The 19,681-nt window shown below is 33.7% G+C and overlaps 1 protein-coding gene across 1 annotated transcript; it reads right to left on the minus strand.

The window, feature by feature from the left end:
* Window positions 1–231: 231 nt before the first annotated feature.
* LOC139881889 (probable strigolactone esterase DAD2) lies at window positions 232–1,624 on the minus strand. The gene is made up of 2 exons (XM_071866287.1): window positions 1,254–1,624; window positions 232–661 (listed from the first exon to the last, which is right to left on the minus strand). The coding sequence occupies exons 1-2, from the start codon at window positions 1,622–1,624 to the stop codon at window positions 232–234; spliced, it is 801 nt and encodes a 266-aa protein (XP_071722388.1).
* Window positions 1,625–19,681: the final 18,057 nt, after the last annotated feature.

A 19,681-nucleotide genomic window follows, 5' to 3' on the forward strand; every position in this document is an offset into this window, starting at 1 on the left:
ACGTCATCACGTGATGATCACGTGGGCATCCTCATCCTTTTATATATATCACATCACATAAATCCCCAAGTTCAAAGGACTAATGTCCTCAAATTATTTACTAGATAGATTCATTAAGGATGTTAACATACCCCACCCCACCTCACATTAAAAATACATAATTTTTTTTTCCTTTCAAATTGACCCCTAAATTTTTAGGTATAGGACTATATCATCCAGAGAGATTCTACCTCACCGTGAAAGTGCCCTTCGCAGAACAGTAGCCAACAAGTGAGGAGCACTCAAATGTGGCAAATGACCCTCCGTCCGGAGCGTCTCCATGGTGGTACGACCGCCTAGGTGGCTGCGTAAGTACTCGGCCACCGATGCTGGAACGGAATGATCCTTAGTTGTCTGAATGATACAGCATGGAGTTTTGACTAGACCTAAGACTCCTCTAAAATCACTAAAGAAAACTGTCCTAGATACAAATAGAGTTATATCCGGCCTCATGTTGAAAAGGGTGCGGCTGAATTCACGGATTGCATCCGGTACATCAGCCCCCACGGCTAACGGTGCGAACCCGTTGACCCATGCCTCGTAATTAGCCTCCATTGCTGAAAACACCTTTTCAATCTCACCAGGTTCAAATCCTCCATGGTAGTCTTTATCGTTCAAAAATCTACATTCGGCCCACAATTTTAAAAATGTAACCATTAATAAATATACAACATAAAGTAGCAAGTCGGTTACTAACGTTTACATAGGTCCTCATATTATACAGCATATTAAATTAATCCCTATAGTGGAGGTATAAAATTCCAAAAATAAAGGCTAATTTCGGACGTTTCAAATTATAAGGACCAGTATAGAAGTCTACTTCAAATAAAGGATTAACTAGTTCATCATGTTATGTATTAGGGGGTAATACATCAATTACTCACTCTATTTTAGCCAAAACAGGTATTAATCCTTATGTTTTAAAATGTATCTACAAGTCCCTGTTTCAGAGGGGGAGGAAATAAAAATAAGGATCAACTCCTAACGTTTTAAAGCATAATGCTATCGTTCAAAAATCCTACCACAAGGTTCACAACCTAAAAATTAAATTTTAATAAATAGTCAGCTATCCACAATACCTTACATTTTAAAACATTAGGAATTGATCATCCTTATTGTAGAAGGAAAAAATTAAAACAAGGATAAAGCTCGACATTACAAGGAATATAAGGACTAATATAAAATTTAAGATAAAGTAGAGGGATTGATTTTACCTCGGAGAAGCGCCGATGAGGACGAGTTTAGCGAAGAGCTCAGGGCGGCGAATGGAGGCGAGAAGGCCGATCATGGCGGAGACAGAGTGTCCGACGTAGTAGCAACGGTCAACGCCGAGGGCGGTGAGGATGTTGATGATGTCATCCACGTAAGCATCGAGTGACGTGTACTTCCTGAAATCGAAGTAATCGGGATTGACACTGCCAGCACAAACTAAATCGTACATGATGATTCGATAGCTTGGTGAGAAATATGGCCAAATGCGTTGCCAAGCCGATTGGTCCGTGCCGAACCCATGAGCGAGAACCAGTATTTTCTCGCCTGAACCGACCACTCGGACGTTCAGAGCTTCTAACAGCGAATTGCCCATTGAAAAAAAAAATTCAGAGGAAATTAAAGTTAGAGTTTTTTGTGGGAGAGAAGAGTAGATACTGTTGTTGGTTTATAAGGATATGTCAAATATATATTTAATGGGTAGGTGTATATGACCGTGTGAGTTAAATAAATGCCCATATTAATGGAAGTTTAGTTTTTGTGCACTACATACTTTGTATTGTACAAGCAATGTATTTATATTGTTACGGTTGGTATCTATTCTTGCTTTCTTCTGATTGGTCTGTGCTAAAAGATTGGTCAATTTCAACTCCTTCACTTTAAGGGTGTTACTTTACTTACCATTACCATGGGGGAAATGATTGGGTAGAAACTTTTCTACACTGTGATCATTTAATTTAAGTACGTTTAAGTTAAGTTTGTTAATCATTTAAGGATTTTTTTCTTTTTCTTTTTTATGTTAATCATTTAAGGGTTTTAGTTACCGTAGGGGAAATCATTTAAATTAAGTTCGTAAAAAATGGTTGGATGGATGCTTACATATTGATTATTCAATATTTTTAAGGAATTAATGTCCTCATTATATTTTTTCTTGAATTATAGACAATATTCATCCAAAATTTTACTAAACATATCATCTATCCTCATAAGAAGGATGAAAGAAATCTCTTTAGAATGAAAGAATGTCAAGATCTTATATATAGAGGTTTATGAATGAAATGACGTGTATGTTTATCCAATAGTTATTTTTGTTAGGAGCTTTTGAAATATTATGTCAATTTCAAAAACTATTCAATCCAATAAATATTTATTTTAACCAAATATTAATATCAAAATTGATTTATTTTAATGATAAAAATCATTTACTATTCTTAGCCCTAACTTTCATAACAATCCTTTTTTTTTATAGGTTGAGTTCCTTTATTTTTTAACTCTCCACAAATATCTTCACGGCCGACAGTCATAAGACTAATTAATCCATCAATCCAACTGTCAACGTATGAAATGATACGAAAATGATTAGATAATTTTTTCCATTTATAAAGACAACTTAAAATTTCCAACAAATACATCCTTTTCTTTCGAGTTATGTAAAAATATACAGTATGTATCTTTAGGGCTGCTTTGGACGGGCGTTTTCAGGATCGAATTAGGTTTTGCGAAGTCGAAGTTGGCTAATACTGTGATTTGGTGTCACGGTTACGCGAAACATAAGTTGCTCAAATCCCATGATCGTGTGTTTCGTGAAAAATGGGGGGTGGTGTTTTTCACGAAACCTACAAACGTGGGATTCGCTTACTTGCAAAATTTTCGATGAAGTTATACTCTTGCCCTCACATATTTATTATAAAGATATCAATTACCCTTGTCCACATAATTGTTTGCCTATATAAATCATTTTCCTTCCCATTCCATTTCACTTTCCCTCGTTTTCGTTTCAGCTTCAATCTCTCCTCTCAAACCCTAGCTTGACGATTTAGTTCTGAATCTTCGTTCCGAACACCAACAATGGGAAGAAAGACTCTAACGTAAGTATTATCTGTTGTTATTGACGATTCCATTCTAAATATCGAGTTGTTAGGGTTTGTTCTAGTTTGTAATTGGAGATGAATGTAGATTTTTTGTGGAAATCGATGACTGAAATCGATTTCGTCTGGGTATATGGTTTCGATTCAGTATGGGTTACTTTTTAGGGTTAGGGTTAGTCGTTTTATATTATTTGCGTTCGACAGTAGATTTTGTTGATGAGATTTGTGGTTTGTTGTTGTGTAGTGTTAAGGGTAAGGGTTCAAGCAGCAAACTCAAACAGACGCTGATGTCGAAAAAGAAGTCCGACGTTTCTAGTCTCGTGACTAGGGGTGTGAATGGATTTGATCCAATCCAATCCAAATGGATTGGATTTTTTTTGGATTTCGGAGAAAAAAATCCAATCCAATCCAATCCAAAAAAATTTGGATCGGATCATGGATTGCGAAATGAAAATCCAATCCAATCCACGGATTGAAAAAATCCAAGTATATATTAAATATATTATTATATTTAATATATAACTCTTCAAATTTATATTTTTTACATTAAGATTTCGAGTCTTCAAGTGTTGTTTGCCTTGACTATTGAGGATATTGGTGCTTGATTTTCATTATGCACAAAAAAGAATGTGGAAGTCTAAGTTATTACTAGCATGTTTAAGTTTATTTATTTTGGATCATGATATTATTAGTATAATATATGTATACTTTCTTAATATCACCGATGTTGGCATTTTATTGTACGCGTATATGAAAATTTATTAATTAATTATAATTTTAGGTGTTTTTGATATTTATGTAGCGTTGTGTATATGAATTTTGGAATTTCATAATCGATAGGACGAAATTTGTCGAACAAATGTTATAGAATATATTTATTGTCAAATCGAAGCGATTCAATCCAATCCGATCCATTTTTTCGGATTGGATCGGATTGGATTTTGAGGAAAAAATTAAAATCCAATCCAATTCAAATCCACACGGATTTGCTCGGATCTGATTAAATTTTCCTCAAATCCAATCCAATCCATTCACACCCCCTCTCGTGACGAAGAAACGACGTTGGTTGAATTTCTCGAAGAAGCTGTGTACAACAACAGGAAAGGTGATGCAAGTAGCTTCAAGCCTGGTGTGATGAAGGAATTCGAACAGAAACTTAGTAAGAGATTCCCTGGATGCAATCTGAAGGTAAAACCACATATCGATTAGAAGCTTAATATGTTGAAAATGACCTTTCTTCTGTATGTGAGTATGAAGGCTGCTAGCGGGTTTGGATGGGATAGTAAGGAATGCAAGATTCTTGTAGACAGTGATGAGGTTTGGGATGGATTCTTTGAGGTATGAACCATTTCATCATTTCCTTACATGCTATTTGCAGTGTATATGGTATCTGACTTTCTTATGTTTTAATTTTAGTCTCATAAGGTTGCCAAGGACCTTAGGCACAAGACATTTCCCCACTTTGACAGGCTACAAAAGATTTGGGAAAATGACATTGCCAAAGATAACAGAGCTCAGTTACCAAATGATATTACAGACGAGTCAAGGATTGAAGAGGAAATTCATCTGGGTGACGATGATGTGAGCTATGGAGCAGAACAGACTCCTGGAGATGAAGCTGACCTAACTCAAAACACTCAGAGTGAGGTGAATGGCAAGAGAAACAGAAGGAGGCATGACCAATCTGATGTCAGAGAGTTCGTTGAGAACATGAAGGAGTGTTTCACTGAACAGAACAAACACTTGAAGAGTCTCACTTGCATCCTGGATGAGCATCTCAAGTTTGATGAGAAGATGGTGAAAAGAAAGACTGATGTCACAGTAAGGATTTTCTTAATTCAAAGCTTCATATTTCTATTTTCTGAGCATGTTTTGTATTCATTATGACTTGTAAGCCTATCATGATCTGATTATTTGGTTTAGTTTAAATATGACTTGTAGGATGTTTTGTTTTGTTTGAATATGACTTGTAGTAGTAGCTGAGTTTTATGGTTTCATTTTAGAATTGGTAAAAGGTGAGTTGTTTGGTTTCATTTACAATTGGTACAAGCTGAGTTATTTGGTCTCATTCTATTTGTTCAGGCTGAGTTGGTTAAAATGGAAAGCTTTAGGCAGTTGGAGCAGTGAGTATCTGCATTGGAGTCATTGGATTTTATAATTGGTAGAAGGTGAGTTCTTTGGTTTCATTTACAATTGGTACAAGCTGAGTTATTTGGTCTCATTCTATTTGTTGAGGCTGAGTTTGTTAAAATGGAAAGTTTTAGGCAGTTGAAGCAGTGGGTACCTGCATTAGAGTTGATTATGGCAGACAAAGATGGTGTTGACAAATTATGGTCGGTTGTAGAGGAAACCAGAGAATCCTATGTCCGTTTCTTGGTTGGGAGGGGTGCTCGTTCTACAATGGAGTGACTCCTTATAGATTTGAACTTTTGGTGGTGAACATATTAATGTTCATGTTTTCAAAACTTTTGTTTATTGAACATATGTATGTTCATCTATGAAAACTTCTGTTGCCTGATGTATGTTTCCAGACTGATCAAACAATGATTTGATGTTCTTGTTAAACAATTTGATCTCTCTTGCCTGATGTATGTTTTCAGGCTTAACTATGTATATGTTCTGGTTCTAGGTAAAACAACTAACTATTATGGTTTTATGTATATCATTTTCTATCTTAATTTTGTTATCCATATTTGTGTTCATCTTGATTACAACATTAGTTTTAGTGTTCACTTTAAACTGACATGTGAACACAATTAAAAGAGAATCACAGATAATACATCAATGAAAACTTAACCAATTCTAAATATTATTTTACATAATCCATACGAAAAGGAGATGAAACATTATTTTACATAATCCATACAAAAACTTAACCAATTCTAAAGATTCTTAATATCGAGAATTGTCTGGAAGTTCTCGATTTGTTTCCTCAACGAATCTCATTTAGCCTTCAATTTCACAACTTTCTTTAGCATCTCTTCATTCTCTACCTTCATCTCCCAGTATCTAGATTGATTCAATTGCTCAATATTCAACTTGACAGCTTGCTTATTCTTTCTTTCCATAAGATAGGATCCAAGCAAAATTTTCAAACATTTCACAGCCCATCCACTACATTGGTTGGGTTCTTCATACCAAGAATGGAACTGACATTGTCCTCCATTCTATGATAACAAACCAGACACAATAGTAAGCCATTCATAAAAAATCACAATTATTATTAACATACCACAGCTATAAACTTTTATCAATGCACTAATTCATAAAAGATCATAATTAATAGAAGATCACAATTCGAAAATACCTCCAAATATGTGTTATAAGCAGCAAATCTCCTTCCACAATTCTCTGTGGAGTAGTCGGTACACAACAAAGCTGGAAGATGACAATCACACCAAATTCCTTCCACCTCATACCCAAGATTCAGAGCGATCTTGACGTTATCGTCACTAAAATTCTCTAAAGGACAGTATGAATCGTCGTAGAATGGGTTTGTACGATCACCTTGAAACGACATTTCGTAAGAAATAGAGAGATTAGGTCATGAAACTAAATTGGTGTTTTTGGGTGAAGAAGAGCAACGTCCCAATTTTATTTGGGAAAGAAAGGTAATACGGTGCGTTGAGGTAACATGGGCAAAACGGTGCGTTGAGATAACATGGGCAAAAGAATAATTGTGTTTACAATTCGTATGGTGAAAAACTCGTTCCAAAGACGTAACTGTATTTGAGTGGTTAATCCTACGAATTGAATCCTGTGAATCAAAGGATCAACGAGATTTGAAAAATCAGCGCTCAAAATCTAGTCCGATCTAATCCTAAATCGATCCCCAATCCCATGAAATTAATCCCCATCCAAAACAGCACTTAGTAGGACTAAAAATATATACGTGAGCAATATATGAATGTGTATAATAATCTCTTTATTAGTATTAGTGGATTATACACGGCGTGTAACTTGTATAACCTCCAAAAATCTTAATGTTGTAAATGAGAAGTTATGGCCTCGTTCAATCTTGGTCCCATACTCTGTCTAGAATTGAAAAGAACTGAGATGATATATATCCTCTTTCTTATTTTATTTTTTGTTGATATTTTATCATGGGGCCTAATTCTTTTATCTAGATCTTCTATATATATGGCGTGAACAACATATACGTTATGTCATTGACTTTCTTCCTAATTTGCATCCTCGTGTTTTGGCATCTCGATCGACCTATAGCTGCAGACAAATAATTGCATACGTACATTCGTATAGCTAGCACTAGCAAGTACTGTATTTCCTTTTTTTATTGAGATAATTACATAGATGTCCTTAAACTATGGACAGAATCACAGATGGGTCCATAAACTAATTAACACCAGACAAGGATCCATGAACTATGGTCCGTTTAATATCGAGGTCCCCGCGGTTATTAATGGCCAGCGCAGTGCTAACGACGTAGTTAACCCCACAATAGACGCCACATGTAGCTCAGATCCGGCTCAAACCCCAAAGTAGCTCGAACCCGAATCGGGATTATTCAAAGAAGCTCAAATGAAGACGGTGAAGAACAAATTAGCTTTAAATGCAAATTGGGATCGATCAATTTTTTAAAAAAAAATTGAGAACAGAACACTGTTCAATAAGATGTAATTTTTAAAACTCACTTTACAGAATCTTAGATGGGATGAGAGAGAGGCGAACCGGTGATGTACATGGAATTGGAAATTCAAAACAGTCGTATTGTAGATTGTCCATAGAATTAGGGAAAGAAAAATAAGATTTTGCAGATAAGAAGATAAGATGGACGAAACGTTTTTAGGTTGCCATGTCATCAAACAGTCATCAAACCGGTGGCGTCTATTGTTTGTTAACGGCCATGCTGGCCAGTATTAATGGCACTGACCTAGATGTTAAACGGACCGTAGTTAACGGACTCTATGTGGAATTACTTAGTTTACTGACCCATCCGTGATTCTTCACATAGTTTAAGGACCCCTCATGTAATTTTTCCTTTTTTATTTGGCCCACACCTTTAATTTATTTCCATTTGTGCGCTCGCCACTTTGGGTTGCATGACATGAAATGAAAGGTCTCATACATATACATATACATATGTATATGTATGTATCCATAGTCTCCTTGTTTGATCATCAAGTTCTTCATTTATTTTTCGTCTTTCCTCGACTAGCAACCCATGGCCACCTCATTGTTATAATTTTCTTCCTAAAAATCTATCCATTAGGAAAACCGCAAATGAGTTATGTTTTTGTATATGCAAATAGGTTAAATTTGACTTAAGAATCGCTTTTAATTTTGGCCTAAGACAAATTAGAGACTATATAAATTAACCCCAACTGATCAGGAATAGAAGAAATTTATTCCTTTATAGTCCGGGTTTTTCTTCTTGTAAATATTACTAAGATACAGTTTAAATTATATGACTGAATCTAGAGATACTATAGGTCTCACGATGGTCTTTAGTGTTAATTGTTGAGTGGATGCCTTGTGTTTGGTCTTATTCTAGGATATGACAGAAACTTAGGCGTTTTAATTCCGTGCATCTAAAATTGCACAATTACATAACCTTTCCTTTTCATATACTAATAACAAAAGAGAGAAAAATATTTTTTTATATAGAATAATCGAGAAAACATTGATCACCACTTCAAACAGCTAGATCCATACGTTTTTATTTTTATTTTTCACGTTATGGTATTGAATTTGAAATGACAACATTCCAAGATAGTGGTCGTTTTCCCTTCTTTCCATTTTCATATAAAAAGATACAGTAAAAGGTAGAAAATGGTAAAGAGTGATTGAATTTTATGTGGATAAATATTTTGACATCGATCTTCTACTCCCAAATTATGAGAGCAATTGAACATCATTCATTACTAATCTGATCATTGATTTACCTGACGTGGTGTGGATCGAAACTTACTTAGTTATATTTGACCAGCTGCTACTTTACCAGCTAATGATGGTAATCTAATCAATACTATTGGATAAGCATGATCAGAAACACCAAATTATACTGTTTTTCCACTTTTAGAAAGTGGTATACCAATTTCAAAGACTCTAAGGAATTGGAGGAATTTTTTTTTAATTTTTTTTTAGCTTAAAGAATTAGAGGATTGATTCCACATAATTCACACCGGTTAAAGGTTTCAATCTTAATAGTATAAGTATATAAAAACTTGTGAGGGGGCCTTTACTGTTTAAAACCTTTGAGGGAGCGTTTAACCCTCATAAGAATTAGTCATAGCCTATTGAATACTAATATTATCTAAAAAATACCTCATTATGATCATTAATTATCTTTACCACCCTCTTAAACCTCTCACGTAATGACTCATAACACCCTCATTATCACATTAATTAGGGACCAAAAAAGTCCCTCCTTTAAAAGCATGACTATTAATTCAAAAAAAAAAAAAAAACCATGATCATAACACAAATAATAGGACAAAACAAGATAATTTGAGAATCACTATAGGGTAAGTGCTCTTATGATCTCAAGCATTAGCCACAAAGGATTAGGAAAAAAAAAAAACTCTGATCGCTCCGAATAGCCAAAAGACTGTTATGCCACAGAAGAACTGCGGATAACTCGATTCTCTTTAAATGTATATGTAGACAGCTCAACTAATATAAGTCGGATTCAGTCCATATTCCGATCACCTGACGGACCGGATGAGAGTATGAAACTTTTGAGATTATCAAATACCTTCAAAAACCTATGGCGTATACTCAAAAGAATCTTAATAGTATATATCTTTTCTCTTTTTCCATGAGTAGCTTAGTTTTTTTTTTTTTTTTTGAGTAGCTTATATAGTTACCATGATGCATAGTAATTACAGTTATAGTTACAATATTTCTATTCAATTTTTCATAGTAACTTCAATATATTTTGTCCTGACATTTATCTTATCTACACGGGGTATTTAAGAGGAATAGTTTCAATATGACTTATACTAATGTGATGATAAAAAGATGACAGATTAACATGCGAGCAGATGGGATTATTAATTAGAAAGTGATTTGCACAAAATTCGACATAAGATGATGATGAAGATCACAGAGCATCCATCCGTCCATGCATCAAAGTGATTGGTCGAGAGGAACATTAGATAGAAACATTACAAGACCTTTCTCCAACATTTCTTTTTTATTGATATTTTTCCAATTTTATCTATGCATATATATATATAGCTGTTCGATAAGTAGAATCTCTATCTACACAGCTAATCGTGAACAGAGAAGTAGGGTCACATATATATACATCAGAATCTGATTCATTGAGTATAAGGTATTCAATTTGAATATATATGGTCCATGTTTTAGTTTTAGTTTCTTGTTGCCACATCCAAAAACTGACTGGCCGATATTAATTTTGTCAACCCCACAATTGCATCTTATGTATATTTCTATCTTTTTTCTTTTGTGAAGATATGACATGTAAAAAGTACTTAATTCTTTTGCAATTCTTGTTAGAGCAGTGAAATGCATAAACTTCCTTCCTTAGTACCACAATAAGTCTCGTGATCCTGCACCAATTTGAAGGAGATGGAAAGTAAGTGTATGCCTGTCAACATTTGATTGGTACATAACAAATTGAAATAAATTTAAAAATATACTTTGACAAAACAAATTAATAGAGTTATGTTACACGTCATGAACTTGATAATTGTGAATTTAGTATATAGACTTAAAGCCTTTTCTCACATCAACATATATTTAACTTCTTTTAAATTTTGGATTTCTACTGTTCACGCCATGTATTACTAATGCATGATTGGTTTATATTGAGTTTGGGATCACATGATTCAAAAGATAGAGCACTTTTCTATAAATTTATGGAAAATGCTTGAAGATATTGTGAGCTCAAGGGTATTGGAAGTGATAATAGGGAAGAAATTGGGCATTAAAGGCACTACTAATATAAGTGATAATTAGGTATTAATGTGTATATATAGTTAGCTGTTGATGTAGGCTTCCGTCAAATTAGAAGAGGGCAAGTGCCAAAAAATCACTTTATATAACTAGGAAAAGCTGGGCAGATAAGTTCATGGATGTGTTTGGGCCCTCTTTAGTAGTATATTGAAGCTGGCATGGCATATTGTTCAAACATCGACGTTCGATAGGGTATATATATATAATGAATGAAGATGGACGTGGACCGTACGTACAAAAGCTTTTGTTGAAGTCAATTAAAGTTAATTTTTTCCAAACTTTTATTGGTCTTTTGTAATTGCTTTGATGACTCATGGAGCTTATCTTAATTATTCTACTCCATATATACTTTCGTTTTCCCATCTACTACGTACGCACACTTTAACAGGATGTTTGGCCTACTGGATTATTTCCTCTTTGATTAAGAACTCGGTTTAAATGTAAAATTAGACAGTTAGGAATTGAAAATCTTTTTTAGGATATGTTTGGAAGTCATCGTGTAATTACACCATAATTATTAGTGTGTAATTACATGTTTTGTTAGTTCATTTCAAAGTGGAAGTGTAGCTTGGCCTTGAAGTTACTTAGAGCTTTTAAGGTAGTGATGTTGATTAGATTGAGAACTGAATTCGAAAGAAATGAAAGTATTGGTGTGTTATATACATCGAATAATGATAAATCTCTTGTACATGTCTCTATCCTATATTTATAACTAAGGTTAGTAATCTTATCTTATAGAACAAAATTGGGTTGTTCCATTGTCTATAAAATTTAATAATAATTATTATTATTATTATATATATATATATTTTTTTTAAAAAAAGGGATTCATTAAGAAATGTATCGTTCTTGGATGTCATAAATAGGATGCATGTTGTTGGTAAGGAAAATTCGTTATATACATCATAATTACTAGTGTACAAAATCCATTGTGCTACCTTCTTCTTTATAAGGCCAAGTTTTTCACCTTGCCATTATTATTATTGATTTATTCTAGTAAAAAAGAGAGAAAGTAGAGTCCAAGCTTTCCTTTCAAGTACTAAAAGCATATGGATGGTAGTGTAGATGCCATGTCTTCCACTTGAATGTGGTTCCCAGTTCTGAGTGTGACACTTACAGTGATGTTCTAATTTTGATGTTCTCTTTATACAGTATATAGATTTGACATAATGTAATGTTTACATGGATAAGCAAAGCAGAAAAATAAGAATGAATATGTAGGCAGGAAGCTTTTAAAAGGACTTCCACGACTGTGTATCATGATCTTGCGTTTTGTCACACTACACAATTTTTTTTTGTCCAAATAAAGATTTAAAGTATCCTACAGAGACGATTGCCACACAAATGGAGTAGTACTTATTAGCTTCCTTCAAAGTAAATCTTCGCTAATTTTTAAATCCAAGGCTTCCTCTTTCTTTTTGCGGCTTCAAATTTCTTTTGGACACACTAATTATTTACACACGCACTAAGTTGAGGTGTTAGCCTAAGTCCATCCAAAAAATTTCTCTTAATTTACTCTCAATTACTGTATAAAATAGTTTTCCTAGTTTATAATTTCTATCATGGTTTAATAACATCAGCAACACTAGGCATATTATAGCATATTGTTGGAAAATTAGCCGATACATATCGGATTTGATGGCAACAGAATAATGTTGTGAATCAAAGGACGAAGGGTGCGATTAGATATGGGATTGCACGCGTGCATTAGAATTGACTTTTATATACAAAATATACATATGTTAGATTATGTTATGTCTAGACAAATAAAAGTTTGCATTCATAATCATCTTCTGTTTATAACTGTTTCTCAGCTATCAAAATCATATCTTGTTTCCTAACCCTGCCAAACTGATACTTAGTCAAGCTGTCGAAATATAATTTATTTATTTGTAAAAAAAGGAGATATTATTTATAAACGAATTTACACTGGATTTTTTTTAGAAGGCATTTAGTTGCATTGAAATTTTTATCAATTTTCCATCTAAAAGAAAAATATTCATTCTCAGCTAGCGGGTGGCATGGACAACTAACGATGGCTGGTGATGGTATAATTTTTGAAGGTGATATAGCTATAAAAAGCATGGATGAAAATGCAAGAAGTTAATATGATAGAGACTTGGGTTAAGGTTGTGACGAAAAATGAATTTTATCTGATTCACCGATTAGTTTATGAAAGTTTAGAAATTTATTTTGTTTCTCTTCTCATCGTACATTATATTGGGATGTTATCATGTTTAGATATTCTAACATGGAGATTGAGGAGGACCACCTTGTACTCTTAATAATCATTCATTGGTAAGTCGATCGATTCCAATCCAATGGAATGCAAAGAATTAAAAACAATATATCGTCTCTATCGGGTGAAAAATACACTTTGAAATTATTGCGTAGCTTAAATTGACAATGCATAGAGTTGATGTGGATGTCTCGTATGCATATGTGCATTTATGCAATTATTTTATACAGAAGCAATGGATTAAAGTTAGTTAATACATAAGTGTTGAAGAAAAGATAGCAACAATATTCTTGACCATCATAGCACATGATGAACATTTTGTTGTTGTTAAGAGGAGATTTTAACATTCTTCACATATTATTTACAAGATTTTTCATGAGATTCTTGAAGCAATGATGAAGTTCGTAAAAGAAATGGTAGTGCCTACAATATTTGATCACAATCCCGATATTCCTGACACTTATAAAAATATATGTAAAATATTTAAAATAATATATTTACCTAATATAATTATACGATACCAAAATATTATACTTTTAAATTTTAATAAATATTTTTTTTCCGGGGAGGATTGTGGGTGTTCTTAATGGGACATTATACATACTATTATCCCACCTAATCAACAAATTTCTTATAGAAGAAAAGGAAAGGAAATATGTTATTAAAATATTTTGACAATATGTGACTTCAATATGGTCTTCACATATATATATGCATGATGGGAAGAACTGTCATATGATTCACTAGTTTTATGAAAAATATAATCTAATCCAAATAATTGTTTTTCATTCCCTCCTCTAAGTATATGGTACTACAATACTTATTGAAATTATAATTTAGGTTTCTACTTGACTATTTAGTTGTTTCTCTTTTTTTATAATTTCAGATAAATACTATCTCTGCGATGCATATCCAACCACTCAAGGATTTTTAACATCATATCGTAATGTTCAATACTGATTTGGAGATTATCATCGTAGACGTGCTACAACTAAAAATTAATCATGCTCATGCGTGAATAAGAAATGTTATAGAATGAGCCTTTGGCGTCTTGAAAGAAAGATTTCCAATATTGGACAAGATAGATTGAACATTCAAACAGATGCTTTTATTGCTTGTTTTGCATTTCATAAATTCATTAGCAAGGATCATATTAATGACGATTTGTTCAATCAATTTGACAAGTTTCAAATAATATTTGAGGAAGGACAACAAGAAAAAAATTTGGAGAAAGCAAATAGAACTAATTGGACAACAATAGATATGCACATTTCATGAAAAATTTGAAGAACGAAATTACACTTCAACTTAAACAAAGAATAACCAATAACTGAAATATATCGAATTTTTAATTTTTTTTAGCATGAACTTGCATTATGTTTTGACAATTTAAGTTATTATGTTTTATTATTATTATTTTATATTATTTAATATATTTATATTTTTTGTGAATAATTAAGATATATTCAAATGTTTAAAAATAACAGTCTTAATAAACTTATATTAAGATTCAAATATCACAAATTAAACACATCACACTATTTCTTAATCTTCAATTCAAAAATCATTTTTAAAATCATTGCGACATATTATTAATTATTTCATGATTTTTTGCTTTTCGGCTGCCTAAAGCTCTAAACTGAGTAGGGATGGGCACCGGTCGGTCGGTCGGTTTTTTGCCAAAAAAACCGAACCGGACCTTGATCGGTTTTAGAAAGCCAAATCGAACCGGAAACGGGCCGAAATTTTCCATTTGGTTTCCGGTCAGTCGGTCGGGTTTTTTTTTTGAATTATTAAAAAAAAAACCAGCCTATTTATAAGTAAAAAAAATTATTAAAAAAAAAAACAGCCTATTTATAAATAAAAAAAATTATATATAGAAAACCGACCGACCGGAAACCGACCTACCGGAAACTGTTTATTATATAAAATATATATATATAAAAAAATATTGTTTTTTCGGTCGATTTTTGACCGGTTAACCGACCGACCGTTTACCGGTCAAAAACCGACCGAAAACCTCAAAAAATGCAAACCGGATCGGAAACCGTCAAACCGACCGGACGCTAAAAAAACCGACCGTTTCATCCGGTTTTTCGGTTTCGGATCGGTCGGCCGGTTTTTGCCCAACCCTAAAACTGAGTACATTTTTTTTTGATAGTCTAAACTGAGTACATTAGTCATTATAAAACAATGCCATTTATCCGGTCATATGGTGAATGAATGGAGGTTTTAGGTACTACTCCTTCGGTATCAACATACATTCAAATAAAAATGTATTAAATCAATTAAATATATGTCTATTTGAATGAACAAAACGTAAAACATCATGTATTTAAATATATGTCTATTTGAATGAACAAAACGTAAAACATCATGTATTTTAAGATCGATGAAGTATATTTCTATATATGTCTTTTCTCTACTAATTAAATGCTGTTTAATCACAGTCTTAATGACGAATACAACCAAGATTTTACATGTATTTATCAGGAAAAAAGAAAAGAAGAAGAAGAAGGAAAAAAAGAGAGAAAAAAAGAAAAGAAACTTATATGTTAATTAATAAATGTAGTCTATAATAAAAAAGACTTGAATAAAACAACAGGTGGCTCTTCGACTAGGGAAATCCCATTCTCGAGTTGTTTATGAGATTCTAGTATATATTGGCCTATATAAATTAGGGTATGCATCATATTTAAGAAATCAAGAATGCCCGCCGCAGGGGAGAAGGGGGAAAGCGCCAATGGCAATGGACATCGATCACGCCATTTGTCAATAATTACATATATGAGATCAACGATTTATCAAAAAAATGTAAGTTTTTTATTTTTTTAAGAACATTATTTGTTTTTGTGTTGATTGTTTTAATACGCATGTAACATGTTAGATATGCAGATCTATGTTTATTTCAAATTTTTTTTTGAACCATCACCAAGCCTATGAGCTTATTATCCTAGTCAGAACAAGTTGACAGGATTTTTCCTAAAGTGGTGGTAAATCTCGATCTCCCCGGCCGACTCTGGGCTTTTGAAACCTGGACTTCCCCTCCACATTCTCTATCTCTCGCATTGCTCAAACTCTCATTTCTCCTTCATCTGCCACTCTCGTGTTCTTTTCTGTGTATGCTTCATAATGATAGAACGTGTTCTATGTCAGATGTTAGAATAACTTTAGTCTTGTTAATAGTTTATTTTTATTTTTATCCCAAGAGGTTAAAAAACCATAGAACACTTCAAAATGTTTTATTGCACTGCACTTTAGAACTCAGTCAACAGTACAATTATACTATCCAGCTCTCTTAAATTACACATATTACAATAATCAAAACATCATGTATTTTGAGATAAAGGTTGTACAAATTAAGATCACTATTACTTTAAGATATGACTATTAGTACCTAAAGTAGTCTATGTAATCCTCTGAATGACTCTAAGAACATTTCCATTAAAAAAATATTCTTAATCCATAAAAAACTAAACCGCACTGTTGTTTTCTTCTTACTCTTGCCAACATGGACTTTCCTAGATTGAAAAAACTAGTTATTTCCTCCTCTCCGAATAAAAGGTATCTCCTCCAGATAATGCTTTTACTCATAACTGTATTCCAATTTCCAACAAAACTAGAGAACTCGCATATGCCCCATCTATACAAGTTAGGACTCAACAGTTACTAATAGATGATTTTGAATAGCAAGCCAACCAACAAAACAATGTTTATTAAAATTACATGTACAATTTACTTATGGATATTGGATACATGGTGAAATTTGATTGTGTATAGAAAGTTTATGTAATTATTGGTTACTTGATTATGTCTTTTAGGATTGAATATGCTGATGGACCGGCATTAAGTTACTGCATCCATATATATGGAGAAATGTCATATATCAGAGAAAGATGCAATGCAAATAAAGAGGAGCTGAGTGATTGTTTTCCAAAAGCAGGAATTCAACATACTCGTGTCAATTCTTCAATTGAGATTACACGATTACCATCCTGTTCAAAATGTTATTGTCGTTTCAAAGTAACCCTATTTCTCTGCCCGCGAGTGAAACTTTCGTGTTTGTGTTTCTCCATTCGATTTTGATCGGGAATCGCTTTTTCTTGACCCAAATCGTCATTAGCTGGTATCAGAGCATCAAGCCACATTCTTGGGAGTGTCACCTTCGAACCTTGGCCATGGCAGAATCGTGCAACACCGAATCGCAGCGCAACAAAGTTTTTTGATCAAAGTGCGCCATATAAGGTAAAGTCTACGAATTCTTTCTGGATGATGAAGCATGTGAAAACTTAGTTTCCTATACTGTGATTGAGAAATTGAATCTCCAAACTGAGATCTGTCTAAGCCGTATAAACTTGTGTGGTTGGATTCTAAGCATGAATTTGTTGTCACGAAAAGGGTTTTGATTTCGTTTGATGTTCCACCGTTCAATGATCAAGTTTGGTGTCATGTTGTGCCCATGTCTATATGTCCCTTGCTTCTTGGTCACCGATGGATACTTGAAAATGATGCCTTACATTGTGGTAGAGCAAATTCCTATATCATTACTCGTGGAAAAATTGTGTATGAATTGGTGCCCTATAAATCAGAGGAGGTGAAAATTTGGCCTAGCTTTTCAAAGGAAATTATCATGCAAGAATTACCAGCCTTTGAGCCTATTGAATTGGAGGAGAATCATATGGAAGAAGAAGGAGATTCTAACCAAAGACATTGGTGAGAAAAGTAACCAAGCCCATTGACGATCCTCTTGTTCTCGATGAGAAGGAGAAGTGCAAGGAAGAAAACATTGCTCCCGTTGAGGTATATCATAATCCCCTTATTAAAGTTGCTGAAAAATATATTGAGCGTGAGACTTATGTTTAGGAGATTGAGAATGATTAATTCGTTGTTGATATGGTTGATGATCATTGTCACGTTGATTTTGATATGGGAGCAAATTTACTTGTTAGAGGAAACTTTAGTGGGAATTATGTTGAGACGTTTGGAGATGAAAGTTTTGTGCACTTAGCTCATGATGTGGAAAACAATCGTGTGCATTATGATCGGCTACTTGTTATGGGCTTTACACTCAATAAGTATGTGCCAATTGCTAGCTTTGTTATTGCCTATGATCCTGGCATAGTTCGTGAAGTCCGAACAGATTCCCCTGGACGAGCAGTTCTGACAACCTTTCTTGCATCATCGATTCCTCCTAAACCATCCATAAGAAAAATGTTTTCTTTAGCTCGAACGAAAGAAGACTTAGAGAGCTTCGATTTGAGTACCAATTTCATACATTTTGGTTCACAAAGTTGTTAAGAATCCTCGTTACAAGCTGGCTGTATTTCCTACCCGAAGTCGACAATTGTGGAAGAGAATTGTTTGCCTCGTATTGATGCTAGTTTCCTCAACGTTTTTGATCGTGGTATTTATAAGGGTGTTTTCTTGGAATGTGGTGCTGATAATCAGAATGTGATTGCATCCTAAAGAGAGCTTTCAAGTCGACAATAAGTTTCTGCCGAGAACCAGTTTCCACCGTTCTTCATCCTCTCGAGTTCTGGAGTTGAAAGATCATTGCCTGGACATTGTTGGTTTTGTTTCCGAGAATGTTGAATAATTCTTAGAGGGGGAGTATGATGGAGGACCATCCATCTTTCATTCGATTAATCTCGTCAACATGGAGGATACATCACATTTGAAGTATCTCGTCAAGAATAAGGCCAAGCTTTTGCATTTTGGATCTTTTAGGCCAAAACGAGGATTTGAGGACCATTTTATCACTTCTGAAAGTTGGGCATTTTCTCCATTTGACAGAGTACGAAAGGAGTCTAAATAAGGAGGCTTTGTAATTCAAATCCTACATTTAACACTCATACGGGCCGTTACAGTTTCGCCCATCCAATTTCCAACATAGATTTCTCGATCCTTACTCATTGAAAAAATGCGTTCTTGGTACCATTATAAATAAGACATCATGAGCTTCAATTTGAGTACTGTTTTGACCCATTTCCAATCACTATAGCACCCGGTATGAACATTGCAAGTTGACTGACGATTTCTGTCAGAATCCAGTTACATTCATGCTACTTTCTAGCAAACCGTTTTAATTGCAATTCTTTTAATTTGGCTAAATTATGTATTAGGATAGTGGTCTTTTATTTCCCTTTTAATTTACCGTGTATAGGAAAGGACATGAGCAGATGTGGCTCTTTGCTTTTCCTTTTCTGTTTATTGTCTTTTCCTTTTTCATTGTATTTCCTATTTAAACTATTGAATGGAAAGAAATAAAACAGACGTGAATTGAGAAAGAAAGTAAGCCTTAAGCTTCTAGTTTTCAGGGAGAACTTAAAATTCGCCTGGGTTTGATTATTCACCGAAAATAATCAAGAGTTTGTTCAATTTCTTT

Source organism: Rutidosis leptorrhynchoides, unplaced genomic scaffold (assembly GCF_046630445.1).
Source record: "Rutidosis leptorrhynchoides isolate AG116_Rl617_1_P2 unplaced genomic scaffold, CSIRO_AGI_Rlap_v1 contig206, whole genome shotgun sequence".
NCBI classification, from domain to species: domain Eukaryota; kingdom Viridiplantae; phylum Streptophyta; class Magnoliopsida; order Asterales; family Asteraceae; genus Rutidosis; species Rutidosis leptorrhynchoides.